The sequence below is a fragment of the Rhinolophus sinicus genome, chromosome 5 (genome assembly GCF_057876585.1).
Source record: "Rhinolophus sinicus isolate RSI-liver-muscle chromosome 5, RSI-T2T, whole genome shotgun sequence".
Classification (NCBI taxonomy): domain Eukaryota; kingdom Metazoa; phylum Chordata; class Mammalia; order Chiroptera; family Rhinolophidae; genus Rhinolophus; species Rhinolophus sinicus.
Window position 1 is genome coordinate 94,914,986 of NC_142505.1, and position 15,228 is coordinate 94,930,213.

The window sequence follows — 15,228 nt, forward strand, 5'->3', positions numbered from 1 at the left end:
AGCCCTGTCTCAGAGTACTTACTGCCTTTAACTCTGGGCAAGGGGGGCAGGCCCTGTACCCTCAAATATAGTGGCTCCCCAAGTCACAAACATAAACAAAACTGAATGTGTTAACACATGTGTGCGTCTGTCTCTCAGAATCTGGGCTCGGCTCTGGCACAATGCCCTGCAACGCCAATATGCCCTCTCATGATTTAAAAGGTCAGGTCAGAGGGATACACTCCACCACTGCTTTTACTATTACACAACAATAGCACATACTTTGCCATCACCCTATTTTTTAATGGTGATGTGGAAAACACCAGTCTAGATAGTTGATCCCATTTGGTTTTCCCAATTAATATATAAGGTTCTTGGGGGGGGGGGGCAGGGACTGTGTCTGACTCATTTTGGTCGCCAATCGCTTCATTTCCTTCTTTCATTCAACTTACCAAGCTTCTATCATCCATTCATTCCACTTAGAATACCAACCATTTATTGGGCACCTACTATGGGCTTGCTGTGTTCTAATGCCCAGAACAAATCAGATCTATGTTGAATGAATGAATAAGGCAGGGAGTCAGACAGGAAGGAAAAACCTGCACCTCCCTGCCGCCTCTCCAACCATCCTGGGAACCATCAAGTCTGTCACTGGGGAGGGAACTGGGTGCCAGTCCCAACATCGCGGGAGGGGTGGTGCCGGGACCCGCCCCCTCTCATCTTCGGCCTGGGGTGTGGGGCGGTGACTCCCTTGCAGGGAGCCAGGCACCCTCCGCGCCCTGAGAGGGCATGCGCCCCTCTGCCGGCAGCTGGAGCGCTGGGCACCCTCGGCCCTTGGAGTTGCCCAAGACGCCGGGTGACTCCTCCCCGGGGACCCTCCCCCTCTGGGGCGCGTCATTCTCCCTACCCCTGGGTCTCGACCCCAACGGCTTCTCGCACGCGGGCCACGCTGGGGACAAGTCTCAGCCACCTGCTCTGGAGAGGAGGAGCCGGGGGCGCCGTCAGCGCCCGCGCCCGTGTCGGTGCGTGAGCCCAGGGCCCAATGGAGCCGTCAGCCAACAATGTCAGCTGCGAGAACGGTGCGTGGGGACCGAACGGGGACCCAGGGGACCGCGCGCGTTCCCTTCCCCCACCACTCCGTGTCCTCTCCTGCCAGGGGCTTGGGGGTGCGGGGGTCAGCACGAGCGAGCTGTCCTCCACCTAGTTCTCAGGGCGGTGTTGGAAAGGAGCAGGGTTCTGGCTGACTTTCCCCATCTTGGGAGCTGGGTAGCTGAGGGAGCAATGGGAGAAAGGGGGGCAAACGGGAAGGGAGAGGATGGAGGCAGGAGTTACTGGCTGCAGCAGGTCGACCTAGAGGTTGGGGAATCCCGGGTTTCCTTTAATGTACAGTTGCTTCAGATTTTTAGTACCTGCCCAGTTCTGGCTGTCTCCCTGGGTCCCACCAAAGACAGGGACACCCCTAAACCACACATATCTTTTAGAAAAAGGTGACAAAGAACAACCCAGGAAATGATAAGGAAAGACCCTTGGCTTTACTGTAACTTCTTACCATGAACGGGATAGTGGACTAGGCTCTTTACTTGCATGATCTCATTTAATCCTTACCACAACGCGAGAAGACAGGTAGATATTATTACCTTACTGTCTCCATTCTGGAGATAGAGAAACTGAGGCTCTGAAAAGTCTGCTAACTTGCTCAAGATAATACAGAGGGGAAATGGGATATGGAACTAGGATTCTAACACCTGTACTCATACCACTATGCACAACTCCTTTCTGGGTCTATCTCTATTCTCCTACCTCATCTTGGAATTGTGGCTGTGGGATATCCCTGTTGCTCTAACTTCTCGTCACCAGTGACGCTTTCAAAGCTGGCCGGTTGGATGTTGGTGGGCTTTGGTTTCCTGACCACCAAGGTCATTTATTTTCAGCCTCACCTTCTCCTGGGGACGAATATGTTCCCCAGTCCTGGAAGAGAAGCAGGAATCATCTGGCCCAACACCCATTTGTCAGATGACATCCTCCTCAGAACTGGGTTTCCTGTGGCCATCAGCCCTCTCTCTCTCTTCTTTTTATCCCTTGGGGAGAACTGGACTCAGGGGAGGGTGCTGTGCCGTGGGTGTTTCAGGTCTCCCCAAAACATCCAAACCTACAGTGCACCCTTAGGCTCCATCTGCTAGAGATGCACCTTCAGGAGGGCAAGGGACAGACGTGGGAATGGGCTTGACCTTCCCCTTGGGAGTCGCCACCCTTGGCCGACATCCTCCCAGGCTCTGGCTCATTTCCTGGGCTCAGGGAAATCCCCAGACTTGACTCTTGTCCCAGATGAGGAACAGGAATGAGTAGTCAGAGCAAGTGTGATTAGGAACTGAGCATGGCTTCTTGTCTCATCTCCTGATTGTGACACAGGTGTTGGAAAGAGAGATCTCCCAATGCAAAAAACACATAGGTGTCCCCTGGTGGGTTCCAGACCCAGCTGCCATTGGGGTTTTGTATAGCACAAGCTAGTCCTTCTCCTTCTCAGGGCCTCAGTTTCCCCAATTGAAAGTAAGGGTTAGATGGGCTGTCTTCTAAGGGCTGTCCCACCCACTTCTGCTGTTCCGTGCTTCTCTGGAAGAAAGGTCAACATTCCACCAAGATGCCACTCTGTGCTCTAGGTATGCCAACACCGGAGCTGCCTGACCTTGGATTTGGGCTCCTGTCTAGTTCAGGCCTGGAGCCCTAGCCTGGTCCAAGGAGAAGTGCCTGGCCCAGGCTTCCATCCCTGGCACAGGAGCTGGATCTTTGTGACACACAATTAGAAAAAGACCTTCTACCACCAGAGGTCACAGATGCAAATGCTGCACAGGGACCAAGCACATAATAAAAATGACTGAAGGGAGCTGGGTATGGACTCTGGGACATTGCAAAGAGCATGCTCTGTCGGGGGCGGGGGTGGGGAGGGAGGGAGGCAACACTATTCAGTGGCAGCCAATTGTTTCAATGGGGTGGTATGCCCAGTAAGTTAACCAGAAACTGAATTTTCATGGGAAATCTGATTTTTAAATGTTGGTAACAAATCCCTATTTTAAAATAATCCTCAATAAGCCAAATGAAACACCACAGTCATTGCTGCCTGTTTTGTGGGGTGCGTGTGATGGTTAAGAGCATGGGCATTGGTATCAGATAGGCTTGGGGTCCAACTCTGGCTTCACCACTTACCACCCATGTAGCCTCAGGCAGGTTATGGAAGTTACCGGGGTCCCTGGACATGATAAGAAAGCTCATGAAGAGCCCCAGAGCAGAGGGCCACAAAGTACACACTGAAGGAATGTTACCTATGCTTTGTACTTTTTTTATTGAACTCAGGCAGCTTCGTTCTTCTGATTAAAGGTCTGCCCCTCATGCCCAAGTGTGTCCCATTGTCCTTGGTGTCTGTGCCAGAAGGTCAAGCAAGGGTGGGCTGACTCTGAGGCATGAGAGCTGATTTGGACTCTCATGGACTCTAGGACTTGGAAAGCAAAGTAAAGACAGATTCCATATGGGGTGGCAGGGACACATATCCCTTCTGAGGCCTGAAGACAGACCCCAGCCACTGAGCATAAGCACCAGAGGTCTTAGAAGTAAGGCCTGGGAATGGTCGGTTCTAACAAACTGGACCCTCATATTTAATCATCCTCAGACCTAGAAAGGGCTGTGGACTCTCTAACCTCACTGCCTCATGTTACCTGTCAGAGGTCTCCATTGTGGCTGGAGTTAGGGGGGGAAGAGGACTCCGGGAGGGAGAATCCCTGTGTGATCCTGAGCTGTTGGACGCCACCTGCCCTGTGGAGGGCAGGAAGTTGGATTCAATGCTAGGAAATGGGATTTAAAGATAGCATTTATCTGACAAGTCGTTATAAGGATTTGATGAGTTCACGCAAATAAAGCCCCTAGCCTGGAGTAAGCCCTCAGTGAATGTTAGCTGTTATTTTTAGGTAGATGCCCACTGTATGGATGGAGCCCGCCAGTAGCTGAAGCACGGGGTCTGAAACAGTGGTCAATTTCAATCTTTTTAAAGTGTGCAACTATCACCAGCGTGACTCTCTCACTATGGTCTTCCCATCTAGGTTCCCTGCTCACCCTGTACTGCTCCTCCCAACAAGTCCTGTGTCAGATTGTTGGTAACCTCAGCCCCCAGGTACTCAGCAATGTCACCTCCACCAGCTGGCAGGAGAGGTTCAGAAAGAACTACAGCTTCTACATCGGCCTGGGTCTGGCCTTCCTGTCCAGCTTCCTCATCGGCAGCAGCGTCATACTCAAGAAGAAAGGCCTCCTGCGACTGGTGGCCTCGGGGGCCACACGAGCTGGTAGGCTCCTGGGGGGTGGGTGGGGATGAGGTGCTGGGCAGCTGAGCCCTCAGCCAGCCCTGTGAACCTCCCTTCACAGGGGCCACTGCAGCAGTTTGCGAGCCTAGCCTAGGTGGGCACACAGGCTCGTTGTCAGCCCCACTGGGAATCCAATCCACCCACAGGAGACCTTTCTTTATAATCCAGTATATCCTGAGAACTGCATGATTAGCTCATTGGGATGAAAACAGGGAAGGGTCTGAGGGTCAAGAATCAGAAACCCCAGGTATAGTCCTGGTTTTGTTTCTTACCAGTTGTGTCATCGTAGGCCATAGGCAACTGGTAAGGCACAACTTCCCCACAAAATAGGAATATAAATACTTCTTCCCAGAACAATGTCAGACTTCAGTGTGCCCTCACTTACTATGGCATTGAGCTCCCTTATGGGCTACAAAAGAATTGCTGAGTCTCTGTCCACAGGGATTTGCTTGTTTGGAAAATAAGATGTGCATCCATGAAACAATTCTTAAGGAGTGGAGTCATGAGTAAAAGAATTCATTCATTTCATTACCATTCATTGCGTACCTGATGTGTGCCAGGTGCCATGGTAGACATGAGAACACAGTGACCTTGTGGGGCATTGAGTCCAGGGGGAGAGACAGGCAAGTCAATAGGCAATGGTCCCATAGAGTGTTAAGGTCTATCACATAGAAAACAGAATGCAATGGCAATATTGTGGAGGGGCAAGTAAAGCCCAGGCTTGGGGGTATGGCTAGGGGAGGTTTTCCGTAGAGGTGATCTGGAAACTGAGACCTAAATAATAAGATAACAAGATGAAGGGGGAAAGAGGAGGACATAGTGTACTAGGCAGAAGGAACAGCATGTGCAAAGGCTCAGGGGTGAGAGAGCATGCGTGATATATTAGAAACTGAACACAGTTCAGGATGGCTGAAGTGTGGAGGGGTAAGCGATGGGGTTGGGGCCAGATCATGACAGGTCTTGTAAACTGGGCTCCTGAGTCTGAGGGCAATTATAAGTGACTGAAAGGCTTTAGGCAGGCGAGTGACATAGTCCAATTTACGATGTGAGAAGATCCCTGGTGACTGGGTGTAGAATGGATTAGGGGATACGACGGAGGCTGGGAGACCAGTTAGGGGAGAGAGACGACAGAACTCTGTCTGGGCCTGGGAAATAGTAGTGGGAAGGGGACAAGTGGTAGAGTCCAAAGATGGCTTTTGAAGGTAGAACTTACTGGGTTTGGTGTTGACTGTCTCCAAGGGATGGTAAAAACACGAGTCAAGGATGACGCAGCTTTCTGACTTGAGCAACTGGGGAGATGAGGGTAGTATTTTCTGAGATGAATAACGCAGGACGAGCAGGTTTATGGGAAGATGATGTGTTCAAGCTCAGACGTGTTCAATTTAATTTTCTGCCATTTCAGTATCTTCTGAGATTTCAACCCTTAGAGAAAAATACTTTCAGAGCTTTTGACTTTTACGGGAGATTTTAATTCCTTTAGACCTAAAGACCTTCTTAGAAAAATGGGAATTCACAAAAAGTGACATACAATTTTTGGATTTTCACAGAAGTGTCTGCTGCCATTGAGTTTTGACTAAGCACCATGCCCTGAGTCCATCATGTCAACAAACCAGACACAATCCTTGGCTTCATGGAGCTTCCATTTTAGTGGGAGAAATGCCAGAAAACAAATAGATCAAGTCATATTATAAAAGACAAGTGTCACGAAAGAGAAGAGCTGGGTGTGACAGGAAAAAAAAACCCAAGGGGGAAATAATCAAGACAAGGGGTCATCGAGGCAGGTTTCAGGGACGGCAACATTCAAGCAGAGGCCTGGAGAGTGAATGTAGATTCAAGCAAGTATCATTAAGGAGACTATTCCAGACACGGCAAAGCACGTGCAATGGCCTTAGGGCCAAAAAGACTTCATTATTTTTGAAGAAGTAAAAGAAAGCCTGAGTGGCTAGGTTGTAGTAAGAAGAGAGGCAGGACATGCCTTTGGAGAGGTGAGCAAGGTCAAGCTATGAACAGGCTTATGAAGGATTCTGGTCTTTATCCTGAGTATTAGGAAGGCATTAGCCAGCTGTAAACTGAGGGGTGACATAATCAGATTTACATTCTTAAAAGACCCCTGGCTGCTATGAAAGGAATGGATTATAAAGGGAGGAGAGATGAACCAGAGGAACAAGGGAAGGCCGCTGCTTCAACCCAGGCCCGAGGTGACTGGATATACATCTGGGCTCAGAAGAAAGGATCGGGGTACATATATGACATAGGGACACCAGCACATACATAGATGGGATTTAAAACCTGGGGAGCAGATGGACTCACCCAGGAAAGGGCCGAGAAGCAAGCCCAGAGGACTCACATATGTTGAACCCTTAGAGACTGTGGAGCGAAGGTAGAGACAGGAAAGGTGCCTGTGAACGTGTGGCCAAGCTCTAACTTTGTGTCCCTTTCCTTCTACAGTGGACGGAGGCTATGGCTACCTGAAAGATACAATGTGGTGGGCTGGATTTCTCACCAGTAAGTGGGGTCTTTGCTCCCGATGAAAATGACCTATTGATGGCAGAGGCAGAGATGGAAGGAGGGGTGGATGGGGCATTTCTATCTCTTGCACAAAGTGTGACTCTGAGGCCCAGATTCCTAGGGGGGAAACCTTGACAGTCTTTGTTGGTAGAACATCTTACGTGGATCTCAGATCATTTCTCAACCCAAAGTCAGTCTTTCATCCATGAAGCATCTATTTTCAGAGATACATGTACGGAGCTGGTGATGATAAAGGTGTAACCCGGCCCCTCCCCTCCCCCGTGTTCGACCTACCCTCTCTGGCTTTCAAACGCTAATTCTTTTAGATGGAAAATTAGCGAGTTTTCCATTTATAACCCCCAGTCTTAGCCAGAGTTATCACATTCATCATCTGCTTTCATGCTGCTTTCTCTACCAGCAGAGAGACAGAAAAAGCACTTGCAGGAGTCTGCAAACTAGAAACCGAAATGGGGAGAATTAGGCCCTTTGAGACTGACCTGTTTGTCAGTCTAGACTACCCACAGTTCCTCTGGGAAAGATGCTCTATGGACCATTTGGTCCCTGGAGAATCAACAACTGTAACCGTTTCTTTATTTGATAATTAACACTTTCTAGAAAGTGTTACAGACCTAACACTGGCAGTGCCTGAGACACACCTAACCGTGCGTGGACTAGAAGCCAGGAGACCTCAAGAGAAGATGGTGTCTACCCATGACCCAGTCATGTGACTGTGAACTCTGGGCCGAGTGTCTCCATCTTTCAAACTGTAGGATGTGATCAGGATGGGCTGGGCCTGACCTTCTGATCAGATTCTGCAGGGAGAGAGCGTGAAGATCAGGATTTTAAGGAATGCTGCTCTGGGATTCTATGACCGGTGGAACACTGAATGACGCCATCTCTACCCAGATTCATTTGGGCTGTAGATGGAGAATTGGACCCACACTAGCCTTTTTTCTTCTCTCTTAATTTCCTAGTGGCTGCTGGAGAAGTTGCCAACTTTGGGGCCTACGCATTTGCTCCTGCGACAGTCATCACACCTCTGGGAGCGCTGAGTGTCCTCATAAGGTTATTGTCACCTCTCTTGCTGTCTCTGGCTCCTTCCTATTTGCAGTTTGTTGAGGTCTGAAACTGCCAAGTGGGGCCAGCTGCCACTAGTAATGGGACTTGGGTTTGTCGCCGCTCCCGGAAAGAGGCAGTGTGCTGTTCAGAGCTCTGGCTCCCTGGGTTGTTTGCTGCCAGTTGCTCTAGTATCCCCTCGACTGACTGGGCAATGGAGGGGCAGGCCACGCCCAGGCCAGTGGGAAGGGCTTCCACTGCCACAGACTGCATGTCTCACGTCCGTGTTTTGGTGCCTCAAATTAGAGAAGTGTACAAGTTCAAAACTTGAGCCAGAAATTACCACTCCCTGAGTCCTCACCTTAGCTCTACCACTTAATAGTTACGTTACTGTGTGCAAGTCACTTAAACACCCTAAGCCTCAGTTTCCCCATCTGCTGAATGGGGATGCTAATGACACCTATCTGAAGGCATCGTTGTAAGGACTAAATGAGATAATGCACAGAAAGTGCATAGTCAGAACTGGAACTGCAGAATAACCATGGTTAACATATATGAAAGGCTTACTATGTGCTAAATGTTCTAAATGTATTCCGTGTATTTAATCCTGCCAGCATCCCAACTAACTAGAAAGTAGGGGAGACCTGAGGCCGAGAGAAGTTAAGCAACTTGGCCAAAGTCACCGGGTCCCAAGAGGCTAGGCCAGGACCCCCACACAGACAGTATAGTGTTAGAGTTCAGCTGGTTAACCACACACCACGTTGCCTTGCAAATATTTGATAGTTTTAAACATAACTGATACTAATTTGTGTGTTTCCATTGCCCCATTCCTCCTGAGCTACAAATAGCTCTTCTGTGGGGGTCCTGAAGCCCCATTTGAAGCTGGCTCTAATTGACTTAACCTCCGAGCCCTGGTAATCCCAGCCAACTACACTCAGTACCCATAATTTTCTGTTTCGTTTTACCATCTTGATGACAACTTTGCAACATTTATGCAGCAAACAAATAAACAAACAAACAAAGCCATGACTCACACTGCACAGCTGGCTAATGTCATCCTGACACCACTATTACCTATCTGATTACAAATTCCCATCCATGGGAAGTTGGGAGAGGTGGGAATCCAATCCTGCAGTGTATGACCTCTGTCTAAGCTAATGCCACCAGACTCTCTTGAAAGGGCATTGTGTGTAAAATGTTTTGGGTAGTTTTAGAGGAAAGAAGGGAGACATCCAGAGGAGCTTGGCTGTCAGTCCCCTCTCTCCTAACACCTCTAACAGGGACTTTTGAGGCTCTTGGGTCCTAGGTCAGCCAGCAGACTTTTACCCCAAACTAATGCCACTGTTGTAGAGAAACAGAAGCGTGCCTTGCCAATTACATCTGCCTTGCCCAATTTCCCTCCTTCCTTCCTTCACCTTTGCTGGCTCATCTAGAAGATGTGAGGGGAATGAAAATCACATCACCAAGGAACAGCAAGGGACTAGAGGTATTTTGCCCAGAAAAGAGGAGACTCGGGAAAGTCACAAGAATTTTCTTCATTTAGGTGTAGAGGAAAAACCATAAGCTTTATAAATGAGACTGAACTGGAACTCAAATCCTGGCTCTGCTGCTAACCAGTCGTATGACCTTGCCAAATTATTTTAACTTCTATGAGACTCAGTTTTCTCATCTATAAAATGAGGATAGTATATTTTACTTCTCAACTCTTTGAGAAGTAAAATATGCTGGTGAGGCAACAAATGGAAAGTTCCTAGCCCAATACCTAGTATGTAATATGTGCCCAAGACGCTGTGCCTATAATTGTCATTGTGGTTGTTGATATTGGCATATACAAATGGCAATAGGAATAGATTTGTTCTGTATGGCTCAAGGAACAGAAATGGGACAGTGAGTAGAAATTCCCATACTTTTGGTGAATAATTAGAATGTACCTACAATGTATTCATTTGCCTTGTGAAGGGGTGAGCTACTTGCCACTAGAGGTAAACAACCCAAGGCTGAAAGCCATCTGTTTGCAACATTAAGAGAAAATGTGCTCATCAGGTAGGAGGTTAGACAAGAGTGCTTTGAAGGGCTCTTCCAACTTTTATGTTTTGGGATACCTTCAGTCTCTAAAAAGAAAGCAACTCACAGGTACATATGCCGTCAATCCCTCCATCACACACTGTAACGTTCCCGTACATAAGTTTCTATTTCAGATGGCTTTGGGGGGTGGGGTGGGGGAGTAACTAGAAAATCTTCCATATGAGAGAGTAATGAGTTCTCCGTGAGCGGTTGCTCAGCCCCCATTTCTCTTCAGGACGCTGGGACAGACATGGCCACCTAATCCCTTTCTCCCATTTCCACGTTCAGTGCCATCCTTTCCTCGTATTTTCTGGGAGAGAGTCTGAATCTGCTGGGAAAGCTGGGCTGTGTGATCTGTGTGGCTGGCAGCACAGTGATGGTGATACATGCCCCTGAGGAGGAGAAGGTCACCACTGTCGTTGAGATGGCTGCCAAGATGAAAGACACAGGTAGGTTCCAAGCCACCAGCGAGTGGGAAAGCGCTGGAGGATGAACCATGCGGAAGGGCTGCTTGGGTTCAGAGCATCTCAGGTGCTGCCACCTGGAGGAGAAGGCAAGCTAAAGAAAAGGTGGGCTGGGGCTAAAGCCAGTTTACAGGCTTCCCAGCCTGATATCTATAGAGTGATACCATTTATTGTTTCTTATGTGCCAGGCACCGTTCTAAATGCTGTATATGCATTGTGCTAGTCAGTCCGGGCTGCTATCACAGAGTACCAGAGACTGGGTGGCTTATAAACAACAGAAATCGATTTCTCACAGTTCTGGAGGCTGGGAAGTCCATGATCAAGGTGCCGGCAGATTCCGTGGCTGGCAAGGGCCTGCTTCCTTCTTCATACATAGCCATCTTCTCACTGTGTCCCACATGGTAGAGGGGGCGAGCTCTCTGGGGTCCCTCATAGAAGGGTACTAACCCCAGTGGTAAGGGCTCCACCCTCATGACCTTAGCACCTCCCAAAGGCCTCTCCTCCACACCATCACATTGGGGATTAAGTTTCAATGTATGCATTTCGGGGGGTGGGACATATTCAGTCTTACAACGTACATTATTTCAGTTAATCCCACAAAAAAAGCTCTCTGAGGAAGCTATTATTATTAACGCTATTTTACAAACGAGGGAATGTGGCCCTTGGGGTGATCGATCTCCCTCCTCTGCTGAAGGGTACATCGTGTTTGCTGTGCTTCTGCTGGTGTTCTGCCTCATCCTCATCTTCGTCATCGCCCCGCGTTACGGCCAAAGGAATATCCTCGTTTACATCGTCATCTGCTCTGTGATCGGCGCCTTCTCTGTGTCTGCCGTCAAGGGTCTGGGCATCACCATTAAGAACTTCTTCCAGGGGTTGCCGGTGGTGCGCCATCCCCTGCCCTACATCCTGTCCCTCATCCTGGCACTTTCGCTCAGCACGCAGGTCAACTTCCTCAACAGAGCACTGGACATTTTTAATACCTCCCTGGTGTTCCCCATCTACTACGTGTTCTTCACCACGATCGTGGTCACCTCTTCCATCATCCTCTTCAAGGAGTGGCGCAGCATGTCTGCCGTGGACATCGTGGGCACCCTCTCTGGCTTTGTCACTGTCATCCTGGGTGTGTTCATGCTTCATGCTTTCATAGACCTGGATATCAGCCGGACCAACTTGCCCCACATGCACAAAAAACCGCCCCCCACTCCTGCCCCGGAGCCCTCTGTCATTAGACTAGAAGACAAGAATGACCTTGTGAACAACATAGAACTCTCCAGTACCCCATCGCCAGAAGTGAAGCCCAAAGTATTTATAGTCCATTCTTAAAGCTTGGAATACATGAGCAAGAAGACGGGGCCCTATGGGACAGCCTGACGTCCCCGTTTCAGAGCCACCTGGTTATTTTCAGCACAACTGTTACCAATGGGCTCTCTTTTCTGAGCTGTTCATTTATACCTCATCACTGTCTCCAGGAGAAAAATCCCTACCCAGGGAGTGGTGGTGGCAGAACTTCCTGGAAACAACCTCTGTGACCAAAATCCCCTACTTCCATCATTGCCAGCAGGTCCCTTGGACCTCCCTTCTCACTTGTTTCCTCGGTGCCATCTCTGTTGTTGGGAACAAGATAGAATTTGACCCGTTGAATGTAGCATGATCTAAGAACTTCCTGAGATGTTGGTCATCAGGAAATCCTTAGCACTAGTTCTCCTGAGATTGACTCGCCATTCCTTAGCCCAAGGATGAAATGAAGCTGGCTCCCTAAGGTGCAGAAAGCAATTTGCCATGCCTCTCCATCCAGAGCTGACAGACACAGCTAGTGAAAAATGTCTGGCTGCTTTTGCCACTTCCTCTTCAGAGACAGAAGCAAGACCTGAGCTGACCTTCTTACTGTGAATGCTACCTGATGTCTCAGGGAACCATTTCCACCACTGTCCCCACTCCCCAGGCACTCCAGCCCTGAGGTCAGCATCTTTGTTCCCATCACTCCACCCCCATGCCCACCCCTTCCCTTTCTATGTTCATATAAGGAGTCAGTCGCTGAGACATCCAGGCAATTATCTCAGAACTCAAAGCGAGAGCAACCACCACAAAAAATGCTTCGCAGCCAAGCTCTGCTGGCCAAACCCAGTATTTCATTTTGCCTAACTCTGGAAAGAGAACAGCAGTTGCACTGCTCTAAAAAGTACCCTGTCTGTCAAGCTAGAATTTGGCAGAACGCACTTTCTTTTTCCTCAAGGAGTAAAGCAAAATATGATTTGGAGAGGTGGGCAGAGGGAAGAACAAAGTCAGGATTTGGCAGGAAGTAGCCAGATGTAGCTAACTTTTGTGTTTACTCTGGTGCCCAACCAAGACTCCAGGTGGAGAGGGTTCTGGGTAATTGCTGGGTTCCAGCCTTAGAGGCTCCGCCAGTGGGACCACTTTTGGATTTCAGCGACCACCAAGTAGAGTGTCGGCTTGGCACAGATGCCTTCCGGCTGTTGACCAGATGGCCCCCAAATCCCCAGCTGATGTGCTGCCCACCTTGGGAAGCAGTGTGTCATGATGCTCCAGCACCACCTGCTTTGGGGACTGCCTTTGGTCCCTTCACATTTGGCCAGAGGCATTCAAAAAACAAGAGCAGCTGGAGAGAAAGATAAGTGATACCTTTCCCTTCCTGTCTTCTTTCTAGCTGCAGGAGTGTGGGAGTTGGTGCAAGCACCATTGAAAGGGAAATAAGGAAGCCAGTCTCTCTGTAAAAAGGGAAGGCTTGATCCTCAGCCCCCAGGTTGGTGCCATGCTTCCCCTGTCTAACGCCATACCTGCCCCTGTGTTTACTTCCCATGTTCTAAGCGCAGCCAAACCCAGGCCAAACTTGCTGGCCTTGGAGCTCCAAAGGCTCAGCTGACCAACAGGCTGGCTTCCTGCACCTCCAGCCTCAAATCCCCAGTATCTAATGAACGTGGATTTGTCTGTAACTAAAATGAACGCAGCACTTTGGGTCTTGAGAATGGCAGTAATCTGAGGGGCCTGAGAGTGTGGTCTGCAAGGTCGAGAATAAAGACCTTCGAGTGTGTTTACGTTATACTTGTGTCTTAGCCTCCCTGGCACGTGGAGCAATGAAACTGGTTCCTTTAGTGCTGAGAAGCCAGTCCCCAGTCTCTGGAGGGTTGTGGCTTCCAAGGAGGTCTCTACAGTGGTTTTTCAGTCCTTGAAGGAGTAGGAAAGTCTGTTTTGGGAATAGTCAGAAGACGCTCATCCCTTGTTAACATCTGAGCCCTTAACTAGAAGCCTGGCACAGTGCTTAGAGCTTTAGGTGAATTCTCTCTTTAAGTCCTCAAAACCCCCCAAGGCAGCTATACGTTGATCCCCATTTTATATATGAGGAAAGGGTCTCAGGGAGGTTAAGTAATTGCCCAAAGTCACACAGCCAGGAAGTATCAAGGTAGCTTCTGGCTCCGAGCCCGCAGTCTTAACTACCAGGGAGTGTGTGTCTCTCCGAAGACTAAAGCTGTCCCCGAGTGCATAGTCTGAAGGTGTGGACTCTGTTCCTTTCTTCTTGTGACCTGTGCTGTCTCCCCATGAGAGGTGGCTGTAGTCCCACTCCTCAGAGTACAGGGCACCCATGCAGGCCCCAATGGACGTCCTCAGCACGGAGCTGGCACTCATGAAACATTTACTGCACGAATGAAAAATATCGTTCCAAAGAGTTCTTCTTTTCCCAAACTCTCGGGCACCGGGGCTCAACCCAGAACAGATCCTAACAGAACCTCAAATGCTAAGCACAGCAACTCTAAAACGGACATAGCCAGCAGTTTCCGATCGCTTAGCCTGTGTTAGGCACAGCTGGGTGCTTTCACGTAGGGCATCTCACTAATGATCATGACACTTTAGAGGTAGGTATTCTCACTTGTGTAGTAAGAGGAGACTCCCAGTTCTGGAACTTACCTGCTCTCACTCGTGTAGTAAGCAGCAGAGCTGGGATTTGAACCCAGGTCTGTCCAGTCAGGCTCTGTGTCTTATGCTGCCGACCAATGTGTGACTATCAACCCAGAGACTGGCCAACAGATGGACACAGTAGCTAGTTTGGATGACAGTGTTAGGTGGGCATGGGTATTTGGGTGGGGGTAACTTTATGAGCAAGCCTTTTAGTCGTCAGGACATCTGTGCTTGATGCTTTTGAGGTTCCTTTGAGGCAAACTCATCACTACTATGAAAAGTTAGAAAAGTATAATCTGATATCAAGGATCCTTCCCAGGGCTTTTGTGAGGATGAAATGAGATCAAGTAGCACTCAGTGCCTAGTATGTGTTAAATACTCGGTAAACGTTAGCTGCCGTCACGGTTTTTATGGTTGTGTCTCTTAGAGAACCTCAGAATTTAACTGGGGATCAGATGAATGAGGGTGGGGTCCTTCTTCGGACTGGGAAGCACTAGTGGAGGTGAGCTGTTATCACCCAGGGCTCTGGAGTCAGAAAGCACGCCCAGCCCTAGCCGAGCTCTGTGCCCGCCCACCCAGCCCCGCAGACCTTGGGCTCCAAGTCCTCCCCTCTTTGAAGTGCATGGTCCCCAGCAATCAGATGAGAGCAGAGGGTCTCAGCTGTCTCTAAACACAGATCAGGGAATCCCCAGACTCATTCATGCCTTTAGAAACCCAAGAACTAATTAAACTAGACCCGCCTATGTCCCAGTGCAAAGACAAACAGCCCCTCCGACTGGTCCTGGGGAAACCCAAGGCTTCTGTCCAGCTCAGGGTCTTCCTTCCATTACAGCCTGAGAGACTGGACTGACAGTCTTTGGGGGCACACTTCTTCTGAGTCCTCATGTGACAGGTCCTTT

General features: G+C 49.3%; 1 protein-coding gene across 1 annotated transcript; it reads left to right on the top strand.

The window, feature by feature from the left end:
* The first annotated feature begins 708 nt into the window (after nt 1-708).
* Nucleotides 709-15,219, top strand: NIPAL4 (NIPA like domain containing 4). Its single transcript, XM_019740353.3, has 6 exons — nt 709-1,058; nt 4,068-4,307; nt 6,774-6,830; nt 7,808-7,898; nt 10,242-10,402; nt 11,112-15,219. Exons 1-6 carry the CDS (start codon nt 1,022-1,024, stop codon nt 11,738-11,740), a joined length of 1,215 nt encoding a protein of 404 aa, XP_019595912.3. The 5' UTR covers nt 709-1,021; the 3' UTR covers nt 11,741-15,219.
* The last annotated feature ends 9 nt before the right edge of the window (nt 15,220-15,228 follow it).

Bases quoted from the DNA above. Each gene is read 5' to 3' on its own strand.
- NIPAL4 (XM_019740353.3), top strand. From the start codon at position 1,022: ATGGAGCCGTCAGCCAACAATGTCAGCTGCGAGAACG. The intron at 1,059-4,067 runs GTGCGTGGGGAC...CTTCCCATCTAG, and splicing joins CAATGTCAGCTGCGAGAACG to GTTCCCTGCTCACCCTGTAC. The intron at 4,308-6,773 runs GTAGGCTCCTGG...TTCCTTCTACAG, and splicing joins CTCGGGGGCCACACGAGCTG to TGGACGGAGGCTATGGCTAC.